Genomic DNA, 26,308 nt, shown 5'->3' on the forward strand with positions numbered 1-26,308 from the left:
TTCTAAAATATTTGTATATTTTTTCTTTTCTTTTTAAGTGGATACATCCAGACTAGTTGGAACCTAGTGTACATAATCCCTGTACATGAAATGCATGCATACATTTGTACAACTACTTTAAAGATACCATTTAAATTAATATCATCCTTTCACTTTTCAATTAGAACAGTGCTACCAGCTCCACACAAGAGTCAGACATGCTGTATAATTTGTTACTGTTTTGCTATGATGCCATGTTTTAAAAGACCAGTTTGGGGGAGCATTCCAGGGCTTAGCTTCCTGAATGAAGCATGTTGGCGATTGCAACCAAAGCTAATCCCTCCCTTTATTCCAAGAGGCTTTGTCAGGTATGTGAGCAATCATGCTCCTGTTCAGCAGTCACAGCTACCCAGCATCCACTTGGGTTACTGCAGGGTACAGTTCAAGAGTGTGGATCACTGGCCAAACCAAATGCTGTTTATGGCCCACTTTAATTTTGTTTGGGATTATTATAAATGAAGATGCAGCATAATGTTTAAGCCTTCTATAAATGTACTTTGTGTACTTATGTGTAAAAGAAGAAAACCCTGGTTAAAAAAAGTGTTATTTCAGAGCATAGAATGCAAATGCTATCCTTTGATTCAAGTATACGCTTCCCTCATTTCATCTCATGCTCTCATGTCACCTCAAGTGCTAGTGTTTCCTGTATCTGGAATGGCTCAAATTGCATAAGCAATGTTGAAGTGTGCAGCCAATTATGCACAAATACCAAAGCATCACCACTTGAAGGTGCTGAAGTCTGAGGAAGGTGAACTGTTAGGCACACATGAATTCAAGCATAGCAGGACTGACTTAAGAGTTATGAGCTCAACAGCCGTGGAGCAAATATGAACAGTGCTTAGTGAAATCTATCAACTTCCCTGTTGACATCAGTGTTGCAGCTCTGTACCAAATTATCATATCTAGTGATGGTTGTAGTGGAAGAAGTCCTTTCACTTACTGGATACTGGATCCCAACACAAGTACCATGTGCATCATTTAAGCCACCTAATAGAGATCTTTATTACCTTTTACCAAAGCTTTTACATTTATTTTTAACATGATTAATTGTAAAGAAATGTGGTTGGTTAAGTGGCTAATATGAAATATCTTGGAGCCTAGACTAACCTGAGAAGTAAATTAACAAACTGGTGACATTCTAACTAACGAGGCGAAGTGGCTGCATATCACTGATGCAGTGATTCATGCTCCTGCTCCTATGACCAAAACATTGTAAATATCACACAAAAACTGTACTGATCTGTTTAACTTGTAGCATTGTGACTTTTTTATTTATTTAAAGAACTCTGATCAAATTTGAGTACGGCACCTGTAAAATTGCTATTGCATTGTTCATCACAGATTAAAATGCCATGGCCATTTATTGTTCACCTTGTCAAAATTTGCATTCTCAGTAGAGAGAAAAATGAAAGACACATGGCACTTAATAAATAGCTTAATGTAATGAAGTCAGAAGTTGCATTTCATGGTGCTGCACACTGCAATTCTCAATGTCTCGACCTGTCTTTGCTTTCCAAGTACTGACGCAGTGTCCATCAACACGTTGTCTCTCCTGCCCGTTCTCTCCCTCTGTCCCCCAATAGGACCACTGCTGTCTCCGAATTCTGTCCCTAACAACCTGGATGGCAACAAGGCAGTGGAGAGGAGACCTTCCAAAGTAGGGGTCAGTAGAGAAAGCAGCAGTGTCAACTTCAGCAAGGTAACCTAACCACAGTACTGAGCACAGAAACAATCCATCATGGTGGAAAGGCCCATGAGTTCATCACTGTCTTACTTCAGTTTCTGGACGTCCATAGTCATTTAATGGTCTGTTGAAAATTGCCTGAACGTGAGCCACCATCACATACTCATCAGCGCTCCTCTTGCGGGCTCAGTAAGAGGCTTTACCCGTAATGGACTAAGAATTGATCAACAAAGTGAAAATCTTTCATAGTTAAGCAACTGTGTTTTAGTTTTTAAAAATCCTCCCTCGCATGGCCTCCATTCATCTCATTTTGTACTTCATCCATTAAATAAAATGGCAGGCTGCCATGAATAATTATTACAAAACCATCCATTATGACTGCCAACAAATAAGGTGCAGTGTGAGTACGAGGATACAAAAGAGGGATGAAGGCACAGTCTTTTCTACAAAGAAGTTTTTGCCTTGCTCAGATCTGCATTGCACATAAGAGATTTATTCAAGAACATTAGACAGCAGCTGTCTTCGCTCAGTACTAGGTAGTCCTACATATAACTACTAACTTTCCTTATCTTTAATTAGTTATCATAGTGCCCAACCGAACTGCATGTGTGTCCTTGTAAGCGAGTCCCTCATGCTTTCTCTCTGTTTGTCATTAGTATTTGTTTGCTTATCCGATTCTATATTTTAATTTGTTCCGTTGGTTTTAGGTGGACATGAATTTCATGAAAAAGATTCCCCCGGGTGCTGAAGCTTCCAACGTACTGGTGGGAGAAGTGGACTTCCTGGAGAAGCCCATAATTGCTTTTGTACGACTGTCCCCTGCTGTCCTCATCACTGGCCTCACAGAGGTGCCAGTGCCCACAAGGTACTATCATTTGGAGTTGAATGATATCATGATGGACTTTTACTCTTACTTTTATTATTCTTTGGCAGCAATTTAAAGCAAACTGAGAGAGCAATTTATAAAAGCCCTATTCACATGGGACTAATGTGACCTGGGGATTGACTGATTCTAAATACACACAACCTTGTTTTCCCTCTTTAATCTCTTCACTAACACAAATAACATGTAGTTATGTGAATGCTCATTACACACCAGTCACAAGATGGTACCTTTGGGAAAAATGAAACACAACTTTTGGTTTCCTTTTCCAAATATTTGGGCAACATGTTTAAATTGGAGCATGATGGGCACATTGGTGACGCCATACACTTCACTGCAGGCTGCTTCACTGTATTCCAAATAATCAACTATGTCGGTGACGTGTCAAGAAACTTAGCAATGTGTCAGTCAGCAAAGGCAGGAAAGACGACTGCTAGCTAGCAAACATAATTGTAAACTAACATTAAACTACCATCACAATGTGTTTTATTAATTGTCTTTGCAAAAACAAGTATGTCGTTTTTTTTTATGTGTATCATCTTCAAGGATATCCACAATGCATTTAAGTGAGAACAAATGAGTGTTGATTTAATTGTTTTAATGGAATATGTGCTGTCGTGATTAGTATTGAGATCAATGTTATTAATGGTGCATTTTATGATTATTTGTCTTTTTCCAAGGTTTCTTTTCCTGCTTTTGGGTCCTCATGGCAAAGGGCCCAAGTACCATGAGATTGGCAGATCCATGGCCACACTAATGACGGACGAGGTGAGACAAAGAAAGAGGTCTTTTTGGTATTATTATTTGTTTTAAACTTGACAAGTCCAAAAACTGTATCAAAAGATTCTGAGGTTTGTATTATTATTTTTTTATTGCAGAGATGTTTAATAACTCCTCACAATATTCACTATGTAGATTTTCCACGATGTGGCATACAAGGCCAAGGACCGAACGGATCTCCTTTCTGGGATAGATGAGTTCCTTGATCAGGTGACTGTCCTGCCTCCTGGAGAATGGGACCCCACAATCCGGATTGAGCCCCCCAAGAATGTCCCATCTCAGGTTAATGACTTTTCAATGTGTAATTTACAGACATATACAAATTAACATGCCATCTACAACAAACATACATTACATTACATGTCATTTAGCTGACGCTTTTATCCAAAGCGACTTACAATAAGTGCATTAAACCATGAGTCCAAACTCAGAACAACAAGAATCAAGCAAGTACAATTTCTTCAATAACGTTAAACTATCAGTACGTGCCATTTAAGTGCTACTAAAGTGCTAAACAACAAAGTGCTATCGGTAAGGGACATTTAAGTGCTACTAGAGTGCTACTACGGCTCTACCTTCCCTATTCAAGGTATAGTCGAAAAAGATGTGTTTTTAGTTTGCGACGGAAGATGTAGAGACTTTCTGCTGTCCTGATGTCAATGGGGAGCTCGTTCCACCAATGAGGAGCCAGGACAGCAAACAGTCGTGACTTTGTTGAGTGTTTAGCTCGAAGTGAAGGAGCTACAGAGGTACTGATGCAGAGATCATTAACCAGCTGCATGGTAACACAGTACACGCTTACTAGACCTTACAGCTGTATTTAAGTCTGGTCTCACAAACTGCAACCGATAAGTTTTTGCCTGTGTATTTCTGTACATCACACTTTACGTCTCCCCACTATAATCACGGTGCCCCCTTATGGATTTAAAGCATCATGACAGAAAAGGAATTTAATTGTGTGAAACTGTCATTTTTAAATGTCTTGACCTGCAGATGAAGAGGAAGAGACCAAACGAATTAAACGGCTCTGCGTCTCCAGCTGGAGAGCTGGAAAAGGAGGAGGACCATGCAGGACCTGAGCTGCAGAGGACCGGGAGGTGAGTTTGACACCTTTTCTTGGAACACCAACTTAAATGAGTTGTGGAACTTCCTCATTACAGTAGTTTATATTATATAATTCACTTGTTTATTAACATTATGTTGAGACAACATGCTTCTTGTTAACCAGAGCTGCAGGAAAAACTCATCAAGTCTCTTTCCCTCTGGACAAAAAAACCCACTAATACCCACTAACCGCTTTAGTGGAAACGGTTATACAATTGACATTCATTCCTGGAACTAATTACTCTGCAGTAGTTATGCGTATGTACCAGCTCCGATCGGCAGTTATGGAAACATGACACCCAGGTGGATGCGCTAATTGTTGCTAATTGTATGGCGCTTTCTTTCTCATCTCAGCCACACACACACACACACTCTGTTGCAAGGCACTGTATTATTTACAGTTTCACTTTGCTTTTCACTGCTACTTATAAAAGGCTCATGCTAGGAGGGAACGACTGGAGGACAAAGGAGTGCAAGTGTAAAAGGGCTAATATAAGGAAAAGCACTGCATCATTTTCATGTGATTTATGTGCCACTCCGCCCAATTAACACACTAATGTGTAATATCATTGTGCACTCCTACTTGAAAATTCAAACAAAATGTTCCTCCTCCAGGATATTTGGAGGTTTGATCCTGGACGTCAAGCGGAAGTTACCGTTCTACTGGAGTGACATCAGAGACTCCTTCAGTCTGCAGTGTCTAGCCTCCGTCCTGTTCCTCTACTGCGCCTGCATGTCCCCTGTCATCACATTTGGAGGTCTGCTCGGGGAGGCAACAAAAGGCAACATCGTGAGTCTGAAAGCTTGACTCTCAAAAGTCAGTACTTGTGCTTTTCATGAGGCCAGTGGGAATCCAACCCCTGGTTGTCTAGGTGCCGTGGATACGTAAACAACCAGAACATAGTACAATTCTGCAATCATATCAGAGTAAAGGCCATAATACAATGTATAAGTATAATTTCTTCCTGGCACTCAAGTCAAGTAAAGTCACCAAAATCTTTCACCCACTTCACCGTGCTATCACATTCTCATCTAGCTGGGTCCCTTTCACTATGAGGTCTGAAATCACTGTCCAAAATAGGATATGATGAATAATCAGCCTCCCATGCACTAATCTGTTATCATAATGAAAGCTATATAGTGTCTCTCTATTTATCGCTGCCTCTCCCTCCCTTTTAACCAGTTGTCCTTACTAGGACAGGGACTGTTGGCAGAGGCACACACACACAGAGAGACAGAGAGAGAGAGAGAGAGAGAGAGAGAGAGAGAGAGAGAGAGAGAGAGAGAGAGAGAGAGAGAGAGAGAGAGAGAGAGAGAGAGAGAGAGAGAGAGAGAGAGAGAGAGAGAGAGAGAGAGAGAGAGAGAGAGAGAGAGAGAGAGAGAGAGAGAGAGAGAGAGAGAGAGAGAGAGAGAGAGAGAGAGAGAGAGAGAGAGAGAGAGAGAGAGAGAGAGAGAGAGAGAGAGAGAGAGAGAGAGAGAGAGAGAGAGAGAGAGAGAGAGAGAGAGAGAGAGAGAGAGAGAGAGAGAGAGAGAGAGAGAGAGAGAGAGAGTGTCGGTGGGGCAGAAGCATTCAAACGGTTTCTGCCGAGTCTCTCAGACGCAGCCCCGAATGTCTGTTAAATCAAAAGTGTCTGTTCTTTGGAGTTCTCTTCTTCACCCCTCTCTCTCTTCTCCTTCAGTCTCTCCCTCTCTATCCTCCTTTGGGTGGATTCACCTCCCACATCTTCCCTCACTCGCTCCCTCTCCTGTATTTCTACAGAGTGCCATAGAGTCTCTGTTTGGGGCCTCACTGACAGGAGTGGCGTACTCCCTCTTCGCAGGCCAGCCCCTCACTATTCTCGGCAGCACGGGCCCCGTTTTAGTTTTTGAGAAGATCCTCTTCAAGTTCTGCACGTACGTTCAAGCAAGTTTGCTTCATTATACCGAGTCAAAATACTGATGAAACGAAATGGTCTACATGGTCAGCATTTCGTTTTTTTAAGTTATGGATTCCAATCATCTAATTGCCCCTAATGTGCATGTGTGTACCTGAATCCATTCTCCATCGGTTTCTTTCCCAGGGACTTCGGCCTGTCCTATCTGTCGCTGCGGACCAGCATTGGTCTGTGGACAGCCTTCATGTGTTTGGTCCTGGTGGCCACAGATGCTAGCTCCCTGGTCTGCTACATCACCCGCTTCACAGAGGAGGCCTTCGCTGCACTAATCTGCATCATCTTCATCTACGAGGCTCTCGAGAAGCTCTTTCACCTGGGGGAGCACTACCCTGTCAACATGCACAACAACTTGGACAACCTTACCCTGTATTCGTGAGTACTCCTTTCATATTTAAGTTTTGTATTTTTATTTTATTTTTTTAGCTCTTGTTCAAAGAGTTAGTTGGATAAACTATGAACATTTCTGATCAATAATATGTGTATACTGTTTAATAGGGAGTATGTATTTATTCAGTAATGCATTAAATCAGACCTAAAAAGTCCCTTTTCTGATGCACTCTTTAGATCAGGATGTCATGTTAAATGCTAAAGGGTTGCATAAAGTAGTGTATTATGCACATGAAAAATATCCCATGAAGAACGCACTGCTCTTGTTGCTGAAAACTGTACTGAAAATAGTTTTGACTTGAGCGGTTCCCAGTTCATGTCTTCCCCAGAGCTGAGAAGAAAATACTCCATTGCAAAATAACTCATTTAAAAACAACCGATGCCAGCAGATTTGCTGCATCCTGTGTTTTTAATTGACTTTAAAATGAACCAAACTTAAACTAAGCATCCGTACTTTGCTCAGCATTTGTTCTCTTGTCCCCAGGTGTCAGTGCTCTCCACCGGTCAATGCCTCGGATGAGCTCATGTTGAAGTGGAACAGCACAGGAAACGGCTCAGACTCCATCCCATGGAGCAGCCTCAATGTTTCGGTGAGACCAGCACACATTGATCCGCACTGTCATATGCAGGAGTCCCTCCCATGTATAGGGTGTGTTGAGCAAACGGACATCATCGGCCTATATCTTGTAATGTACATACCTTCTAACACTTGCACCAACTCACTAATTCACAACGATTATGTTCACATTACATTCATGAACTGTGACCGGTCTGCAAAAACAACTGCTCCCAATAATTCGGTCCGTACTGGAACAGCTTAACAAATGTTGCATTACAATACTAACCTAATACTCCCTTTTCTCTAGATGTGTAAGACACTCCATGGGGAGTTTGTGGGTCCAGCCTGCGGTCATCATGGGCCCTACATCCCAGATGTTCTCTTCTGGTCCCTCATCCTCTTCTTCACCACCTTCTTCCTGTGTTCCTTCCTTAAGCAGTTCAAGACGGAGAGATATTTTCCCACCAGGGTGAGGTGTTTGCTACATTTGTTATGTGCATTCTTCTCTAGGTACTCCTCTCAGAGGTATAATAGGTAACATTTCCACAATTAAATGCCTAAACCTATGTGTTATATATTTTCTTGGGTTGCGTTCTTACGTTAGCCTAAATGTTTCCAACAATGTTCAAACCCAGTAAGCTCTGTGATTTTGTTCAAGGTAACGGTGTTTTTTTATTTGGTTGCCTGTCAATAGTGTCATATTCCCTTTACCCCAAATATGGCTAGAAAGGATCAGTCCTCTGTGAAACTAAGTTTATCTGTGTCCTCGAGAGTTTGTGTTTATGCGTTTATGTTGGGCCGACAGCTTCAGTCATGGAGTAGTCCTGTATCTCTCCATGTGTGACATGCTAATTTGAATGCAGTGTGGAATTTGCTTTAGGTTGCTGTTCTAGTTATAAAGTCATGAGTCTAGGTCAAGGTTTTTTTTATTATTTAAAATTTACAAGAAACCTTTCCTGTGGACACGAGAGGTAGTGCTTCTTCAGCAGAATCCCTTCAGAAAACCTCATTTTACTACAGCAGTGTCTGAACATGGTTTCACTGGAGTCATGTTGGATAGATGATCGGCAACGATGGTTGTTTTAACAATGGAGACAACGACTCCCATGTAGGGCTGCACAATTCTAAATCTCAATATGGTGTTTTATTAACTATTGTCGCACTGCAGAGATGTCCTCGGCTACACATCCTATTTATCAGACTTCAGACGAAACAGCTTTGTTTGGTACAGATGCCCTAACACTTATTTAATAAAAATTAGAATAATTATGCACAAATTAGCATTCCTTCTTTATTGCAAATCCTTTCGCAATATCAGTCAAAAATATTTGCTATTATATAATTAACATGACCGTTTAGCCCTAATTTCACAGTAAGTCCTCTTACTGTTACATACGTGGCTTTGAACATCAATGTACAATATATTTTTACACAATGATTAAATTGGAAAACTAATTCACATCCAGCTCCACTGTGCAGATCTAGCTTATAAAGCTTCTCACGCCATGTAAATGTTTACATTGGTTATTAGTATGCTGGAGCAGTCTCCTGTACAGAAAGAAGAGACTTCCTCCCACACAGTTCCAGCTAGTCTGTTATCACTTGGTCTTCTGTGTGTGCAGGTGCTGGTATTGTCTGAATTGTTGCGCTTTTTTATTGTTGACATCAATGCAATTATTACTCTGTTGGATCTCGACAGTGACCTTAATAAAAGGCTGTGTTTGACAGTAGAAAATAAATAGCTGTGTTGCTTGTGTGTTGTGTTCTGTAGGTGCGATCCACTATCAGTGACTTTGCTGTGTTTATAACCATCATGATCATGGTGTTGGTGGACTATCTAATGGGGATCCCTTCTCCTAAACTGAATGTCCCTGACCGCTTTGAGGTAGGCATCTATTCCAACATGTCTGTCTGTCTTCATGCATGATTAACCCAAATGACAAGGGCTGTACTTAAATACATTTACACGTGGTATACTAGTACTTAACTAATGTTCAGATCTTCAAATGTTCTCAAATAATAATGCTATTTCTAATATACTAAATGTAGACTATTCCTGCTTTTCCCCCAAAGCCAACTTCAAAGAACAGAGGCTGGCTGATGGACCCCTTAGGGGAAAATCCCTGGTGGACGCTGCTGGTGGCGGCACTTCCTGCCTTGCTCTGCACCATCCTCATCTTTATGGACCAGCAGATCACTGCAGTCATCATCAACCGCAAGGAGCACAAGCTCAAGGTCAGACCGGCCTGTGGAGATTTACTTTTTACTTGAAGTACATTTGCTCCCCAGTTACAAACGCGCATTACTGCTTCACTCTGACTTATTTGCTGTCTCTCGTCTCCCTGTGTGTGCCACAGAAAGGCTGTGGCTATCACCTGGATTTGCTGATAGTGGCAATAATGCTGGGCGTGTGCTCCATTATGGGCCTGCCGTGGTTCGTGGCTGCAACCGTCCTCTCCATCTCCCACGTTAACAGCCTGAAGGTGGAGTCTGGCTGCTCCGCTCCAGGAGAGCAGCCCAAGTTTCTGGGCATCCGGGAGCAGCGCGTCACTGGATTCATGATCTTTGTCCTCATGGGCTGCTCTGTTTTCATGACGTCGGTGCTCAAGGTGAGATACGGGAGAAACACCGGGATGATTCTGGCCTCGCATTATAGATCACCCCAAATGAGAAGTTCATCTAGGTAGCTAATTATCAGTTAATTAATTTCACATGTTTTCACTACTCTTACCTTCTCAATTTGTCCTTGTGCAACAAAATATCATGCTAAAAGTTGTTTTCCTGATCTGCAAGTTGAATAATGTATACCGTTGTTGTACTTCTGCTCTTTACAGTTCATTCCTATGCCAGTCCTGTATGGAGTCTTTCTCTACATGGGTGTCTCTTCCCTCAAAGGCATTCAAGTAAGACTCAAATATCAAGTTTTGTTTTATTAAATATATCACAAAATACAAATACAACTTCAACATAGTACACTTAAGTGAAGTTCTTGTCCATCTCTTCCAAGTACTGGACCATTAAAACCTTTGTGTAGAGCCAGACATCCATACACATATATTAATACATTGATATAAATATCTCGTAAGACTCTACTTTGCTGGTCTTTGAAGATAATCTGCCCTTTTATTCTGAACAGAACAGCAGTCATCAGCAGTTAGTTAAGATAAGTTTTCCCCTTGTAGTTCCAAACCGTTGATCGTTATTCAGAAGAATCCCTCTTCTGACTACGGTATTGAATTCCCCCCTCTCCTCATCAGCCCTGGTCTTTCTCAGTAGCACTTCTTATCTCTCTCACTGAGCCTCTTATGTTCTCCACAGTTCTTTGACAGAATCAAGCTGTTCGGCATGCCTGCCAAGCACCAGCCCGACCTGATCTACCTGCGCTATGTGCCGCTGTGGAAGGTCCATGTCTTCACTCTGGTGCAGCTCACCTGTTTGGTGCTGCTCTGGGTCATCAAGGCCTCCACAGCAGCTGTTGTATTTCCCATGATGGTAATAACCTCAACCACACATTTACAGAGATCAAGATATGTCGCAGGGTGTAGGCGTGTGTTCAGCTGTAAGAGTATTTGTGTTATCACCATGCATGAAATTAAGATATTAAATATTTTCCTCAGTGTAATATATGTATTTTTATTCTATTTTATTTACATTTAGTGATGTTAAAACGTATTGATAATGGCTTCCTTATCCATGTCTCTTCAGGTTCTGGCGCTGGTCTTTATCCGAAAGCTTCTAGACTTTTTCTTCACAAAGAGGGAGCTGAGCTGGCTGGATGACTTGATTCCAGAAAGCAAGAAGAAGAAAGAGGACGACAAGAAAAAGAAAGCACAGGAAAAGCTGGTAAATCTGGAAGGGAATGTATAGTTGTTCTATTCTTTAAAGGGGCAATGTGACATTTGAAGCACTCGAAAGAAATCGCCGTCAACATTTCTCCTACTCCTACTGAAACTCTGACAGATGGTTATGGTTATAGTTCACGTTAACGGTATGGTCTGTGTACATTTAGATAGTTTGTTTATTGGATTAAATGTGAAATGGTAAAAACTAAAAACGATTCTGTTTTTTGTTTAGTTTCGTTCTCCCTACCACCAGAAGACTTATTTCACCAAAGGAGAGCATGAAACGGCCTTCTGACGCTCTCAATACATGAACATCTTTGACATAACACCAACACTGTAGCCGCTCCACATTCTGTTGATGATAATTTTCAATTAAAAATCTTACATTGCACCTTTTAACAAAAATGTGACTGGAGCTGCCTTTTCACATTGATTGCGTTCGTTCTGCATTGACCCCTCTTCAACTTCCAGAATGGAGGGAATCTAAACCCAATCAACTTAGACTTGTTTAATGTTCAAACTTAGAATATAATAACAATATTGCTCTGTACTGTATGCATATGTTTGCTAGAACAGTAAATGTCCCAACATTCAATACTACATTTTGTACACAGTTCCAGTAAACAGAAATGCTATATAGTATGTCAATACAGTCACTCACAATTTAGATCAGTGCAATAATGCTTCATTTCAAGTGGTGGGATCTTGATTCAAGAAAAGTGGATATTAATCGCATAGCTAATGGATCTTCAATAACCCATTTGTAAATGGTCAGAGTTGCAGTACCTTTGAGATATCAGCAGTCTGGATATCCTCCAGGTACAGCGGCAATGCAGGCATTGCTTTGTAAAATAACATTTTATACATGGCCGAAAGTGTCCTGCTATGAGTCTCCTGTGTGTACACAACAATGAATGAAGACTCTTATAACAACACCCAACCTTTAGAATTGGTCCTAAAAAGTAGCATGTTTCAGAAGATATGAATATGACGGTCGTGCCTGTATTTTACCTGGCTCACTGCAGTTGCTGCTCTTTTGTGATTTAGGCTTCCAGTGCTGTTTTCACTCAGGAAGAAGAGCCCAGACTGTACAAAGAAGAGTCGAGGGAGCTGAAAGTCAACTTTGAAGGCTCGAACCTGCTCAACATCCCGGTGAAAGCACTCTCCGGGAGGTAAGTGGTGCAACGCCGTGAAGCACACTTTGACGCCCAGTTGTGGGATGAAAAGCTGCATTTTATTTCAAATGCTTCGTGAGGCATCAAGTGTTTTCTATTTTAAATCATACAGAGATGGTGATTTGATGGTCTGACCCATATGAGGCAACAAAACATTTTTTTTAAATGCTTTATGGACTACATTAACAAACATAGTTCTAAAAACCTGCCCAGAAATGTAATAGAAAAGACGAAGCTCATAGTAAATAATAAACTAAAGCTCTAAGCACATTTTCTTATGCATCATGATGTCATGTACACCCTGTGATGGCAATTCTGACACTGGTAGTCAGCTGTGTGTTGTTATGTCCATCTTGAACAGATCATACAGAATAGGACTAGTGACCCACAGCCTCCCAAGCGAAGAAGAGGTAGCAGGGTTGTGTGTCTGATGGAAAACATCTGACCCACTGCGTGCTAACCCTCCTCACTGATGCTCAGACAGTTAGCGCATGGCCAAAACTGTCAGTCCTCCGCTATTTAAAAAAACAAACAAACCCAGCAAGAATGTCTTGCGCTGTCTGTGTTCTAAAATGGTCTGTGATCAAACGTTTGTCTAGTTGATATAATGTTATCCTTCTCTAACTAACTATTGATGTGTACACAATCAACTCATGACAAATAGTGTTTGCCTCTAATGCAAAAGGCCCAGATTTCTTTTGTTCCACATAAACATAAACATAGAGCATACTGTATCTGGCCTGTCGAGTGTTGTGCTGTTACTTTGTTTTAATCTCTGATTTCTATGCATGTTTGTGTCCGCTTGTTTGAACTGCACTGAACCTTTCTCGCTGATTTGACGTCTACATGCCTGTCTTTGTTTGTTTGTGTGTGTGTGTGTGTGTGTGTGTGTGTGTGTGTGTCTTTGCATTTTTCGCATGTAGTTCTGATTCTGACCCCTTGGTTGTAAATATTTCTGATGAAATGGACAAAACGGCAGCGTGGAATGCAGTGAGCTCGAGTGCAGAGTCATGTATCCAACCTGTGAAGCGTAGCGGAAGGTAGCTATGCCATCTGAACCCCCACCCCCACCCACCCACCTGCATTAATTTTAAGTATTATAGTGTAATGTCAACAATGTTGGGGACTACTGAATTTTATGACTGCAAGATTATTTTCACACTAGTGAAATAAACGTGAAGCTTATTGCTGCCTAGAATATCCAAAACAGTGTTGGAAAAAGCAGCGATAAGTGTTCCTTCTTATTTCCTGTTGCTAAAGCTGTCAATTTGAGTGTCAACAGGAATACTTTAATACTTTCTGAGGAAATCCATAACATATTGTCTCAACTTAGAGCTGCGTATTTCAACATAGTCCTCACATAACGCCCCATCCTCAAGGTGTACTGTAGGTGGTCAAAGCTTGTTTGGAGAGCTCTGGTAATTGGGCACAATCCCTCCTCTACGTGACAAAATCCCACAGTTTCTATAAGCGCTCATCTATTGTGCATCTTCTTCATCTCTTTAACACAGCCAGGAGAAGATGGCTTGCGTTAGAGTCGACGTCAGCCCCAACTCACCAGGAAGTGGCTCCACAAGCGAGACCTTCCTGTGATAAACGGAGGCCCTCCTCCCGTCTCGATACCTCCCCACCCGACACGACACGTTACCCCGCTGATGAGCGCCATCTCAGTGGCAAAGGGGGCATAGAACTGGAGCGGCACCGCCTGCCTGCAGCGGGCGAGCTCCCCCAGGGCTGTGAGTCCTACTCCACTCCAAGTCAGCGAGCAGCGCATTTACACATGGCTGGTGCGAGAAATGAAGGAATCCTGCTGTTACTGCCCACCCACGCTCACCGCTTAGGAGGTTTCTCAAACTATCAATTTGTCACACATTAAAACCACAGATGCCAAAGGCAGCGGCCTCGCTGGTGAGGGTCTTGGACTGGTTGAAATTACATTTTACTTTCATCCCACTGTAAATTTTAATTTCCATTTACGGTTATTGTTTCAGCTGATTACCACACTGTACATTTTGGGGTTCTTCGTAGCTCATACACCATGAGTTACCCTGCACTGTTTGTTTTCATGTATTTTAGTTTGAATTAAGACCCGTCATCTAACTACACCAGCTTCAGAACTCGTTTGATAAAAGCCATTCAGGTCATGTCAGTGCCAGCTGATTCTTTTTTCACAGATTGTATGGCACAGTAAATGAAACAAAACAATACTACTACTCCTGCAGCACACTACGACACATATCTTTGGAGAATTTGCTCATGAATCACCTCTCCTGTCTGCAGGGGAACACTCAGTATTGACATCGGTCAGTTGTTTTCACTGTAAACCTCACTGTTCATATTGTATGTTATCTTATAGAAATATTATGTATGTATACCGTGTTCTTTTCATTTGTAACATTATAGGAAACCTACTTCAGAGGCCATATGAAGTCTGTACTGTACAGTAAGCACTTTGCCGGTATAGTTTCTTACCAAAAAATGGATTATAGTGTGTTAATATCTGCGTTAATTATCTTTAGAGCTGTTGTTCAAATGTCAGTTAAACAACTCAGGAATCTTAAATGATTTCTGACTGATCACTTGATATATCTTTCTTTTTGTTGTCACACGGCAGTGAGAATTATGTGTCCACATATTCCTTTCATCGCTGGTATCGCAACTATTTTAACAAATGCTGTAAATCATAAAACATACTAAGTTGTTAAATTAAGAAGAAAAAAACAGTTAGATGGACCGGTTTTTATACTGTCTGTATTACTGTTGGTAATAGTTTGTATGTGTGCGAAGCGTAAAGATAACTTGGTATGTTTAGCGTCGCAGATTATTTTATGCAAAATATTTCTACAGTAAATGTAAAAAGACTATTATATTCTAAGAAGTTGTTATTTTGCTAAGTGCAGTCCTGTTTTAGCAATAAGTATTCCATACCGTGCAATGTATGGACTCATGAACCTGGCTCATATTCAGGCAAAGAATAATTGGTGAAATTGTGTGTGTGTGTGTGTGTGTGTGTGTGTGTGTGTGTGTGTGTGTGTGTGTGTGTGTGTGTGTGTGTGTGTGTGTGTGTGTGTGTGTGTGTGTGTGTGTGTGTGTGTGTGTGTGTGTGTGTGTGTGTGTGTGTGTGTGTGTGTGTGTGTGTGTGTGTGTGTGTGTGTGTGTGTGTGTGTGTGTGTGTGTGTGTGTGTGTGTGTGTGTGTGTGTGTGTGTGTGTGTGTGTGTGTGTGTGTGTGTGTGTGTGTGTGTGGCTCCAGTGACTAAACGTGCCTTTGTCGACGCTCTTTATGTGCAAAGTCTCTTACTGATGATTTACATGTTCAGACCTACTATACAGGTGCACAACTGATGGCACACGAATGCCAAAGACGGACCATCTTAACTTTACAACAGTGCACAGCTCCGCTTCTGTCTGTCGTAGTGTTCCTCGTCTGTGTGTGTGTGTGTGTCGCAGCTCTAGTATTTGCTGACATTTAAAAGCTCTGTTGACGATATTGAGGTACTGTTTCTTTATTTATTTATTTTAACAATTGGGGAATGGCAATTTCTTTTTTCTACCGTCAAATGAAGTCGGGGACATTTTGCCAAACCTCTAATTAAAAAAAATCTTTGAATTTGAATTCAGCCACAAGTATTGCACAAGTTATTTCCTTACACATAAGGACCGTTTGATATAAGTGAGCTGTCGATCGGTAGAATCAACACAACCACGTGAACATCCACCAACTAAGTACTTATCATTGCAGAATGTTTATTTTGATGAATAACCTATTTTCCCATGACATCGGATTCAACGTTGATGTATAAACTTAGAGGCGGATCATTGATGTCAACAACAGAAATGTGGAGATATTACACTCAAGCATCACTTGGTAAGAATGCATTTGTTCTGATGTACAGACGCACAACGTCAGCGACGCACTCGGCATCCTGTTTGATTGAATTATGACTCCCGATTTGGTGCAAAGCAATAAAAGTGAATACATGGTGATGATCTTCTGTCTTCATTTTAAAAACTTGCCTTTAGTGTGGGTGGCCTGGTGGCCTTCAGTCTCTGGATTCCTCCCGTCACACTGAAAATATGCTCTTTTTGGGAGGTAACTCGGCCTAAAAGACGGTCTCTCAGTACTTTCATTTTCCATCCATCCATCCATCCATTTTCAATACCGCTTATCCTCATTAGGGTCGCGGAGCGCTGGAGCCTATCCCAGCTGACATAGGGCGAAGGCAGGGGACACCCTGGACAGGCCGCCAGTCCATCGAGGGCACATGTAGGGACATACAACCATTCACTCTCACATTCACACCTATGGGCAATTTAGAGATCAATTAACCTGCAGCATGTCTTTGGACTGTGGGAGGAAGCCGGAGAGCCCGGAGAGAACCCACGCTGCCACGGGGAGAACATGCAAACTCCACACAGAAGGACCGCTCCGACCGGGAATTGAACCCGCGGCCCGCTTGCTGTGAGGCGACAGTGCTAGCCACTACACCACCGTGCAGCCCTACTTTCATTTTATGCCTGTAAATTACAGGCTCTAATGTACTGTACAGTCAAAACTATGGCAGGAACACTTCATCAGACAGACGGCTCCTAGTTTAGCTTATCGCACATATATAAGATAAGTTCTAATTTATTGTCCCCTGGGGAAATGTGTCTTCGGCTCCAATAGACTTGCAGCATCACAACCCTCATGCACGCACATAAATCATACATGCACTAATAAATATAATAAACAATAGTTAAGTACCAGGTGTGATCAACAGTCACAATATATTAGTCACTATATTAGCATCCGATAACACTAGTATCGGATGCCTAACAATAAGTAAGGCACTTATACAGAAAAGCTATTTTTGAGGTTAAACTGTCAAGAAACATTGCATAGTTTTAGGAAAAGTTAAGTGTATTTTTCAATTTTAAAATGTCCCACAAAGTACATCTCTAAGTCACAAGTCTTAAATACCCGTAATCAAAAAAGCATATGTTGTAGGGAGGTTCTAGTCTGCAACATTTCCATCATTAAGACAAAAGGTGGCAGCAGAGATCTCTTTTACACACCGGGTTGGAAAATACACGTTTGTGTGTTATCAAATTTTGTGGGTGCCAGATTTATTCATCCATCCCTGCAGACACGCCACAGCTGAGCACCGTTGGCATGTCAAGTTTCTGTGTAACCTTGTGACACACAGGTGATTTCACTTATTGCACTGATTAGACCCCCTCAGGCCTTTTGTGGGCATGCAGGCCACTGATTGTGTTTGAGTGACATTTCCCCCACTGTTGGAGAGGGTGAGGTCATAGCAAAAAAAGCAGGTGAAATTGATTACATTAACAATTGCTCAGTGACACTAAGTGGAATGCAGCTATCATTAATATTATTATCCTGCTATTTCCAACTAAGGCCTGGTATACATCACTCACACACTCACTCACACGCACGCACACACATATACTGCTGTTCTGGTTTTTAATAAACATGATTATTATTGTTACAGAACGTGTCAAAAGGTAACAGCATCAGCCATTTTCACACACTCGAGGTGTACGTTTTGTCTAACATGACATCTGAATGTTGGCAGTGCAAAGTGTCTCTTGTTCGCCCGATGCCACGTGGCCCCGGTCCCATCAACGACCGCCCTGTGTGGTATCCCATTAAGGGTGGAAGATCAATTCTTCTACCTCACTCAGCTCTCACTCCAGTCAAAAAAGATCACACTTCTGTAGCCAACATCACTCTGGGATACATTTCAACACAGTACACAATGTATTCAGATACATTTCTATAAACTTCATCACTCATGTTAATGATCACAGGCGTTGCATGACTCAGGACTATTCTCTGACGTTTAGCTTTTGGACGGCCCTTTTTTAAATAAAATCTTGTATTTGGATATAACCGCCAAAACAAACAAATCACATTTCAACAAATATTGCAACTCCTCACAAAGGGGGAAAAAAAGAGCTTCATGTTGTTAAACACAAGAATGCTGTAAATATTTGTGTTAATAAATGTGCCTGGTGTCCCTCTTGTATTAATGCAGAACCTGGCAGACACTTTTTAACTATGTTTTGAAGGCATCACTAGTGATCCTTGTGTATAGCAGCTTAGTTTCATGTCACTTGACAGTTCAAAATGTTGTGACCGTTTTTCCTCTTTTCACATCAAATCAAGTCATTTGTGTTTTGGCTGAAAGTCTTGGACATGTAGTAAAGTACACTATTGGGAAACTAAAACACGGTACTGCAACAGAAAGCAGGCGGGGTACTCGTCTTCTTGAAGAAAGAGCGCGCTGTTGTGGAGAACCGCGGCGGCTCGTGGCTCAGTTAGCAGCGTTTGGCGGCCCCTCCGGGATGAGAGACATGAAGAAGGTTATGATGAACGACCACGTGGAGGACAGGAAGCCCGCGTGGGGGGCGCCGTTTAGATCCTCGGCTCCTTCCTCTCCACTTTCACCGTCGTCGTCCGAGCCGTCATCCATCACTCCTTCCTGTACGGAATCGAATGATAAGAGGAACATCAGGTGAGGTAGAGCCGGTTCAACACTGACATGCTGCCACTAGATGTGGACTTCAGCAATAGCTTCCGAATGCATATGATTAGTCTGACATGGTGAATGTCTCACCAATTCAGACTAATCATATGCAGATCTACTATTTCAAAAGGAGTCGATGTCCATTATGTTGCCTGGTGAAATGACCATGCAACCTAAAATCAGGGATGAAAGTAACACAAATCACATTTACTCTAACTGGTCTAAGTTGGTTTTTTTGTGTCCTTTAAAAATGTTCATTTTACTTTTCACCACACATTTTGTAATTTGCAATATTTCAATTGGCATGTGTAAGAGTGAAAGCAAAGTGACGTGGAACAGTCCTGAAAGGGAGACTGGAACAAAGTCAAAAGAGGAGGATCAGCAGCTGCAGCGAAGAAGAATGAGGTTTGCAAGAGGAAAGTGGACGTTTACAAAAATGAACGAGGCAATCGAATGAAGATCTCGTGCTTATTGGGTACGGTTAGTAGAACTGTATCGTGACAAAGTCACATCGACCTACTTTCTTTCAACCATAATTCCTACATAGCTGCTCACAACAAGGTCGTGGATTATCTTGAGTCACCGGGTCATAATCTCTGAAAGGGACATTTCTGTGCTTTGAGCACCACAAGCCGAGAGCCAGGAAGTCCCATTATGTTTGAGAGAAGGCTGCAATCTCCAGAACTAGGCAACTCCCACCAAAACAATCAAGATTGAGAAATAGCACAACAGGTAAGAGGACAAATATGTATTTTTGATTTGGGGATGAATTGACCCGAGAACTAATAATCACCTGGTGAGCACACCAAGTGACCCGAATCAAAAACTGCTGTCTTTTGACCAAAATCCCTGAAGGGACAGAGAGGATGAGTGGACTAGTTATACTGGGACAGAGAGGATGAGTGGACTAGGACTAGTTATACTGGGACAGAGAGGATGAGTGGACTAGTTATACTGGGATAGAGAGGATGAGTGGACTAGTTATACTGGTCTGAGTGGATGCTGTCTTGCCTAGCAGTGTTGTATGTGTGTGCTACATTGTGTGTAGAAACTGTGCAGTCTCTCTTTTTGCTTTAATGTTTGTTTGTGGCTGCAGCCGCTGTGGAGTTGATGCAAATCTCAAGGACTGCATTTTCATCTACTTAACATTTCAAAAATCAGACACATCTTGTCTCAAAAAGATGCAGAAAAGCTGGTTCACGCATTTGTTACTTCCAGACTAGATTACTGCAACTCCTTATTATCAGGCTGCTCTAATAAGTCTCTTAAATCCCTCCAGTTGATCCAGAATGCTGCAGCTCGTGTACTCACAAAAACTAAGAAAAGAGATCACATTACTCCTGTATTAGCTGCTCTGCACTGGCTCCCTGTAAAATCAAGAATCACATTTAAAATTCTTCTCCTCACCTACAAAGCCTTGATTGGTGATGCACCATCATATTTTAAGGAGCTTGTAGTACCATATTGCCCCACTAGAGAGCTGCGCTCACTAAATGCGGGGCTACTTGTGGTTCCTAGAGTCCTAAAAAGTAGGATGGGAGCCAGAGCCTTCAGTTATCAAGCTCCTCTTTTATGGAACCAGCTTCCACTTTCAGTCCGGGAGGCAGACACAGTCACCTCATTCAAGAATAGACTTAAGACTTTCCTCTTTAATAGTGCTTATAGTTAGGGCTGAATCAGGTTTGCCCTGGTCGAGCCCCTTGATATGCTGCTATAGGCTTATAGGCTGCTGGGGGATGTTTTAGGATACACTGAGCACCCATCTCCTCTTCTCTCTCTCCTTATGGATGAATTTACATCTCTCCATTGCACCTTATTAACTCTGCTTCCTCCCCGGAGTCTTTGCGACTTAACGTCTCATAGGGTCCATTGGACCTGGCTGGGTCTGAAGCTGGTCCTGGGTCCTGGGCCAGACCTCATTGATCTGGCCTCTTCAGCGATTCAATTCAATTCAGTTTATTTTATATAGCCCAATATCACAAATTAGGAATTTGCCTCAAAAGGAGGTAGAGAAGAGGGGGGGGGGGCATCAGCAGAGCCATGACAGGAGGCAGGGCCACAGAGGCTTTTTAATCCCTTTTAAAAATGTATGGCAGTAACATTTACTCAGCACATTTTAATTGACCTACTTTTCACTTCTATCCAAGTCCATTTTTACACTAACTTGCGTAAAATTGTTTTAAACTAAAGGACTTGCAATCCTTTTATTTGGGTACCATATTCTCGGTCTAACTACAGCAGGAAAGAACAATTACTTTCATACTTGCTTGAATTACCTTTTTCTTCTGTTTTTCATTTCATGTTCATTTTAGTTTAGGTTCTAAAATGTCAGAAAATAGTGAAAAATAGCTCATCACAATTCATTATGGTGGCTTCTTTGATGATACGATCAACTTCTTGGGAAACTGGTACAAGCAAATGTTTAGCGTTTTTGCTTAACAAATGGTTCAAACAGTAAATGGAAACTATTGAGTGGGATTCCAGCCCAGACACTTTTACTTCCAGAACGGCTGTCAAAATCCTGTAAATTTCTGAAAACTGGTAAATCAGTGAACGACTTTGCACTGCAATTCCAAATTTGGCTTCAGATGAAGTGTTCTTGGTAAAGCTGAGACGGACAAGAGGCAGCTACCATTTCCTGTAAGTCCTGGTTCTGTAGCTCTGCCTCCACGTCCTCCTGGTTGGCTCCGTCTCCAGGAAGCTGGAGCTCATTCTCCAGGTTGAAGGGAAACCAGCCGGCCTGATGCCTGCACACAGAGAAAAACAGCTGATATTACAAACTTTTAACATATTGCCAATAACAATTAATAACAAGTTCATTATTAATTATACATTTGCAGCAAAATGTGAGGTCTGCGATAATCATAACAAAAGAAAAAGAAGCATTATGGGAGGTGGATGGCATGATGTATAATATTAACCAAATCAATATACAGCAGCATAATTAAGGAACACTCACAGGTAAAGCACAAGCATGGCCATCATCACCATGACAAAGCGGCTGAAGGAGGAGTAGAAGTACACGATACTGAGGAGGATCGCGGCGCGTGAGAATGTGTACACCCAGTCCAGCCAATCCCGGTTCAGCTCCTCCTCGTTCAGGATCTCCCCTCCCTGGGCGTTCATCTGGACTTCCGGGTTGCCACGGCGGTCCGCCTGAGGTCGCTGGCTCAGAGGGTCGGGCTGGTTGGAGGAAGTCGAGGACTGGTCTGGCCTCACGTGTTGAGAGGAGGCAGCCAGCAACTGACTGGAGAGAGAGAGAGAGAACACAAGACTTTTACTTTTGGGCTAAACAGGGACTCAGGAAACACTCGGAAAGAAGAAGGGACTTACTAGTGCATGTAGTACTGCCGGGCGTACAACTGCTGCCACCACATTAGCGTCATGGGGTTGATATAAGCGGGCATGTTTGTGGGAGCAGTTGACTGTGAGGAGTACTGATTCCAGCTGGAAAGAGACATTGCGTTACAAAAACATTTCACTTGGCTGACACACACACACACACACACACACACACACACACACACACACACACACACACACACACACACACACACACACACACACACACACACACGCACACACACACACACACACACACACACACACACACACACACACACACACACACACACACACACACACACACACACACACACACACACACACACACACACACACACACACACACACACACACACACACACACACACACACACACACACACACACACAACCAGAGCGATTGCAGTACAGTTTGCGTCAACAATCTGTGGAAGTGTATTTTACAATAAACTTCCTCGGGGCATCATTCAGACATTACAGGACTTTTCTTGGAGAGAGCAGCAATGTTGATTTGAATTATCCCCTTCAAGGTTTATTTTTCCTGTGTTCTAAAACTATATTTGCTGTATTGAGCCTACCTGTGCATTAATTGTGGATACATCTGGTGGTATGGGAAGGGTCCAGTTCGCTGTCGGAGTCCATCACTGCTCTCAGCTGGAGGTGACTGGCTATGTTGACCAGTGGAAGGACTAGTAGAGTTTTGAAGGGGCTGAAACCAGAAAATTAAATTCCAAGTTCATGGATCATCTCGAAAGAAAGGCAAGCCCCTTTTTATTTGTTTTAAATCCTCAAGGAGGTAGTTCACAGCAGTGAGCTGGATGATGAAAGAAAATGCATTGATGATGAAATGAATGGAAAGGTGTGGGGAGCGCGTGGCTGACCCACCGCGGGACCAGCAGAGTTCTCCTGAGGCTTGTTACTGCGGCTACGGGGGGGCTTTGGGGAGCTGGGAGGGGTTCGGGAGGCGCACACCAGGTGGAGCATGTGGTACTCATCCTGCTGTAGAAGCAAACACAGCTCGTTATTAAAACAGTCCAAGTATTGCATGTTCAAAGAAAAGAACAAAGATACACTTGTGAACTTTATAGTCATTTTGTAATAGTTTGATTTAGGAACTGAAATTAAAAAGAAGAATTGTTTTCATGTTATCTGATTAATATCAGTAAATGGAGTGTCCAGCGGATTTTCTGAATGAAATACTACCATATTGAGGGAAAATCTGAGACAATACATTAGTTTAATAATACATTAGTTTAATAATACCATCCATCACACTTGATAGTACCGTACCTGGATAGCATGTTTGCGTCTAACTGTTAAATACCATAGCACCCAAACTGTCGCTACAAGCATTATTTAAATGTTTTCTTTTTTTAAATCTTTTTATCAGCTTGTGTGCTTCTTGGTAGCTTTCAAATGACTAAACAAGCATCACTGTAATACATACGAAATCCAGTATGGAGAGAACCTACCTTTCTGAGCACATCTTTTAGGGTAAAGTGATCCAAAAGCAGCTTCCCAGAATACACCAGCCTCTGGTCTTTAGAGCTCTAGAAATCAAAAAGTATAATTGTAATTGGGTCTATCGATATATAATAGAATACAGTTCATTCCATGTTGTTTAACCTTTTCTTGACAACGCGCAGGAAAAAACACAAACTCTGAAATGTAAATGACGACATCAAAAGGCAGCCACTTTGTGTGAGCAAGTAATGAGGATGAGATTATAGTAACCTCAATGGGAATAAGTGGGTTTTAACAGTGGATTAACCTGGCATTGCAACAAGGTCAGAGCGTGTCCTCTTAAAGCCTACATTCACTGTACGACCATTCAGTTCATTTTTTTCACATCCAGGCCAACTTCTTCTGGGTTCAAGTTGCCTCATTGTGTGATGTGCCACAGTCAATGTCCGCTAATTATAAACAAAAGTGCAGCCCTTACAGGGATTACTCCAGAGCTTTTAAAGGGAGCCGTTTGTCCCGGTGTGTTTCATACAATGATTGCATCAGAACCATTTCCGGGCATAAAGGAAAGGGGAGCAAAATCAGATTAATAGCAGAATGCAGCAGGGGTCTAAATGCCTTCCTTTCATTGTTAGGCCAAATCCATACACTCCAAGGCTCTTTCAGCTGCTAAGACTCTGGAAACCTAACTTTCACTTCAGAGAGTAGATAAGTGTCCATGGTGTGTGTGACTATGATAATTCACCCCTAATTAACTCAGAGGAACAACCATCTGAATATGTTGGAGTAAACCAGCCAAATCCATTTGTTCTACACTATTCTTCCCAGTGGACATTCAACAACGAGCAACAATGTTTTTGATTTCATCTCACTACCTGTGTTTAAATTCTACAGACATCATGCATACCATCACATGTAGGGAGGGACCCAGCAGACGATGGAAACAGCTTGTTTTTGACTGGGATTTTTTTTTTTTTTTCAATGGTTCTTTCTCACTTCATGTTTCTGTGCCGCACTAAACCATCAAGCTGCCCAGTACAGGTGAAACCAACAGCACACAGGTTAAGCTCTTTCCGGTGCTTTAACAAAGGCAATCAGCTGACTTGAATGACGAAGGCCCTTCGGGTGGGCCAGAGAAGCACAGACATCAGCCTTAATACATTGTTCTGGAGGAATGGAGCAAAAGACAGTACTCACTGGTTTGCTTGGGTACACATCTGAGATGTGCACTTTGAGTTTCTCCACAGTCCAGTTCTGGCAACAGTTGATGGTGTGGTCATTGTACTTCTGGTTGGGTGCCCTGATGACCAGGGTAACAGGACTGTCCACAACACCTTGATCCATGATTCAAAACCATTTGTCTCAAGTGAGGAGAAAAAAAATAGATCTGGTCTGTCCCGTCAGGGGTTTACTGGCTTCAAGTCCTCCTGATAGTCGTCTAATGTGCTCCTGACATCAATAACGAAGCTTCAATGTTATTGTCACGGAAGTGTTTCCTGTCATCCTGTTCCGACGACAGACAGCAGGAACCTCGAGGGGAGAAAGGAAAACGTGAGGTTAGCGTGATCCCAATAACACAACAGTGATGTAAGTTACAGACGAGTGAGTCGTGCTACTGTCAAAACAGACACCTGGCACTGCGCACGACGTCACAATAACACACACATCACGACCCGTTACTGGTTTGAATGCTTCGTGTAGTTAGTCCGACATTCATTTAACACGACAAGACGTGTAATGACACCTGGCGTTACAGTGTTATAAGGAGCTCGCACAGACGCACAGAGACACTGCTGGCTGCATGTGTGGGACGCGATGACGTTTAGCGACCGTTAACTTGCAACGGTCAGGAGTGTTTCACCGACTAAGCTAACGTTAGCCGGAGCTACTAATGCTCTGTCAACTCAAGCAGAAAAAGTTGTCGGCTCGCATGCTGAGCCATGCACATTAAAACGGCCTAGTTTCATGAAGACGGCCGTCTCAAAGCGAGGGGAGACATACCGTGTCTGCCTACCTTGGTGACCCCCCCGGTGACCGGGTATGCAGCCTTCTTTCAACTCCGAGCCCTGGCTGAACCCGGAGGGGCTTGTCGCTCTTCTTCGTTGGACTTCAGGATGTTGTCGATATATAATATCACCGGTGCTTTACCGCCACCCACTGGTAGAAGTCTGAGCTACAAGCACAGATCAAATCCAGCGTGGGCCATAACGATATACTATAGTATATGGCCATTATTTAATACAATAACTACGTTAATAATTTAATAAGTAGGACTATTCCCAGATGTATAAATTTGACTGAAAAAATATAAACATATTCTCTGTATCACACTATAAAACTGAAAAGAGCCACAAACTACAGCCTCTAAAATAACCAAATAGCCAAGTAGAAGTCTAAATCAAAAATTAAATGACCTTCATGAGTGTAAGATCTATTGCGGGGCTGTTGTTGACTGGTTTCAGTTTAGCTCCTGTATCTGTACCACATAAACAAGCAGCTGAATATATGTTTATAGGCATTTTTCTCAATCTATTAACATGATTATGGCCTTAAACCAGGACAAATATTGGAAACAATAAGCA

The 26,308-nt window shown here is 42.2% G+C and overlaps 2 protein-coding genes across 7 annotated transcripts in view; one reads left to right on the forward strand and one right to left on the reverse strand.

Moving 5' to 3' along the window:
* The window catches only part of LOC117738688 (sodium bicarbonate cotransporter 3-like), a 36,470-nt gene extending 21,219 nt beyond the window's left edge, over positions 1 to 15,251 (forward strand). For 2 of the 5 annotated variants that reach the window (XM_034544711.1, XM_034544707.1), the window contains 19 exons: positions 1,623 to 1,738; positions 2,431 to 2,588; positions 3,287 to 3,374; positions 3,522 to 3,668; positions 4,380 to 4,483; positions 5,106 to 5,280; positions 6,250 to 6,383; positions 6,551 to 6,796; positions 7,296 to 7,401; positions 7,678 to 7,839; positions 9,142 to 9,255; positions 9,444 to 9,605; positions 9,728 to 9,979; positions 10,205 to 10,273; positions 10,689 to 10,862; positions 11,076 to 11,213; positions 12,260 to 12,384; positions 13,311 to 13,427; positions 13,899 to 15,251. In XM_034544711.1, the coding sequence (XP_034400602.1) occupies positions 1,623 to 1,738; positions 2,431 to 2,588; positions 3,287 to 3,374; positions 3,522 to 3,668; positions 4,380 to 4,483; positions 5,106 to 5,280; positions 6,250 to 6,383; positions 6,551 to 6,796; positions 7,296 to 7,401; positions 7,678 to 7,839; positions 9,142 to 9,255; positions 9,444 to 9,605; positions 9,728 to 9,979; positions 10,205 to 10,273; positions 10,689 to 10,862; positions 11,076 to 11,213; positions 12,260 to 12,384; positions 13,311 to 13,427; positions 13,899 to 13,980 (2,669 nt within the window). In that variant the 3' untranslated portion in view covers positions 13,981 to 15,251. The remainder of the gene's footprint in view (positions 1 to 1,622; positions 1,739 to 2,430; positions 2,589 to 3,286; positions 3,375 to 3,521; positions 3,669 to 4,379; positions 4,484 to 5,105; positions 5,281 to 6,249; positions 6,384 to 6,550; positions 6,797 to 7,295; positions 7,402 to 7,677; positions 7,840 to 9,141; positions 9,256 to 9,443; positions 9,606 to 9,727; positions 9,980 to 10,204; positions 10,274 to 10,688; positions 10,863 to 11,075; positions 11,214 to 12,259; positions 12,385 to 13,310; positions 13,428 to 13,898) is intronic. The other 3 variants (XM_034544708.1, XM_034544709.1, XM_034544710.1) reach the window with 3 other exon arrangements.
* Positions 15,252 to 17,833: 2,582 nt separating this feature from the next.
* On the reverse strand, positions 17,834 to 25,849 carry LOC117739462 (homocysteine-responsive endoplasmic reticulum-resident ubiquitin-like domain member 2 protein). 2 transcript variants are annotated; one of them, XM_034545876.1, is made up of 9 exons: positions 25,741 to 25,849; positions 24,924 to 25,256; positions 23,735 to 23,812; positions 23,148 to 23,261; positions 22,841 to 22,971; positions 22,252 to 22,365; positions 21,878 to 22,165; positions 21,551 to 21,665; positions 17,834 to 18,873 (listed from the first exon to the last, which is right to left on the reverse strand). In XM_034545876.1, exons 2-9 carry the CDS (start codon positions 25,068 to 25,070, stop codon positions 18,706 to 18,708), a joined length of 1,155 nt encoding a protein of 384 aa, XP_034401767.1. In that variant the 5' UTR covers positions 25,071 to 25,256; positions 25,741 to 25,849; the 3' UTR covers positions 17,834 to 18,705. The 2 variants fall into 2 exon arrangements, with proteins under 2 accessions (XP_034401767.1, XP_034401768.1); XM_034545877.1 differs by having other exon boundaries at positions 25,728 to 25,825.
* Positions 25,850 to 26,308: the final 459 nt, after the last annotated feature.

Source organism: Cyclopterus lumpus, chromosome 11 (assembly GCF_009769545.1).
Source record: "Cyclopterus lumpus isolate fCycLum1 chromosome 11, fCycLum1.pri, whole genome shotgun sequence".
Classification (NCBI taxonomy): Eukaryota; Metazoa; Chordata; class Actinopteri; order Perciformes; family Cyclopteridae; genus Cyclopterus; species Cyclopterus lumpus.

What these genes read in the sequence shown, in the direction of transcription:
- LOC117739462 (XM_034545876.1), bottom strand. Translation starts at nt 25,070, where the DNA reads ATGGATCAAGGTGTTGTGGACAGTCCTGTTACCCTGGTCATCAGGGCA. An exon ending in AGAACTCTGCTGGTCCCGCG is followed by an intron (nt 22,972 to 23,147) that starts GTGGGTCAGCCA and finishes TTCTGGTTTCAG; the next exon opens with CCCCTTCAAAACTCTACTAG. An exon ending in CGGCAGTACTACATGCACTA is followed by an intron (nt 22,166 to 22,251) that starts GTAAGTCCCTTC and finishes CTCTCTCTCCAG; the next exon opens with TCAGTTGCTGGCTGCCTCCT.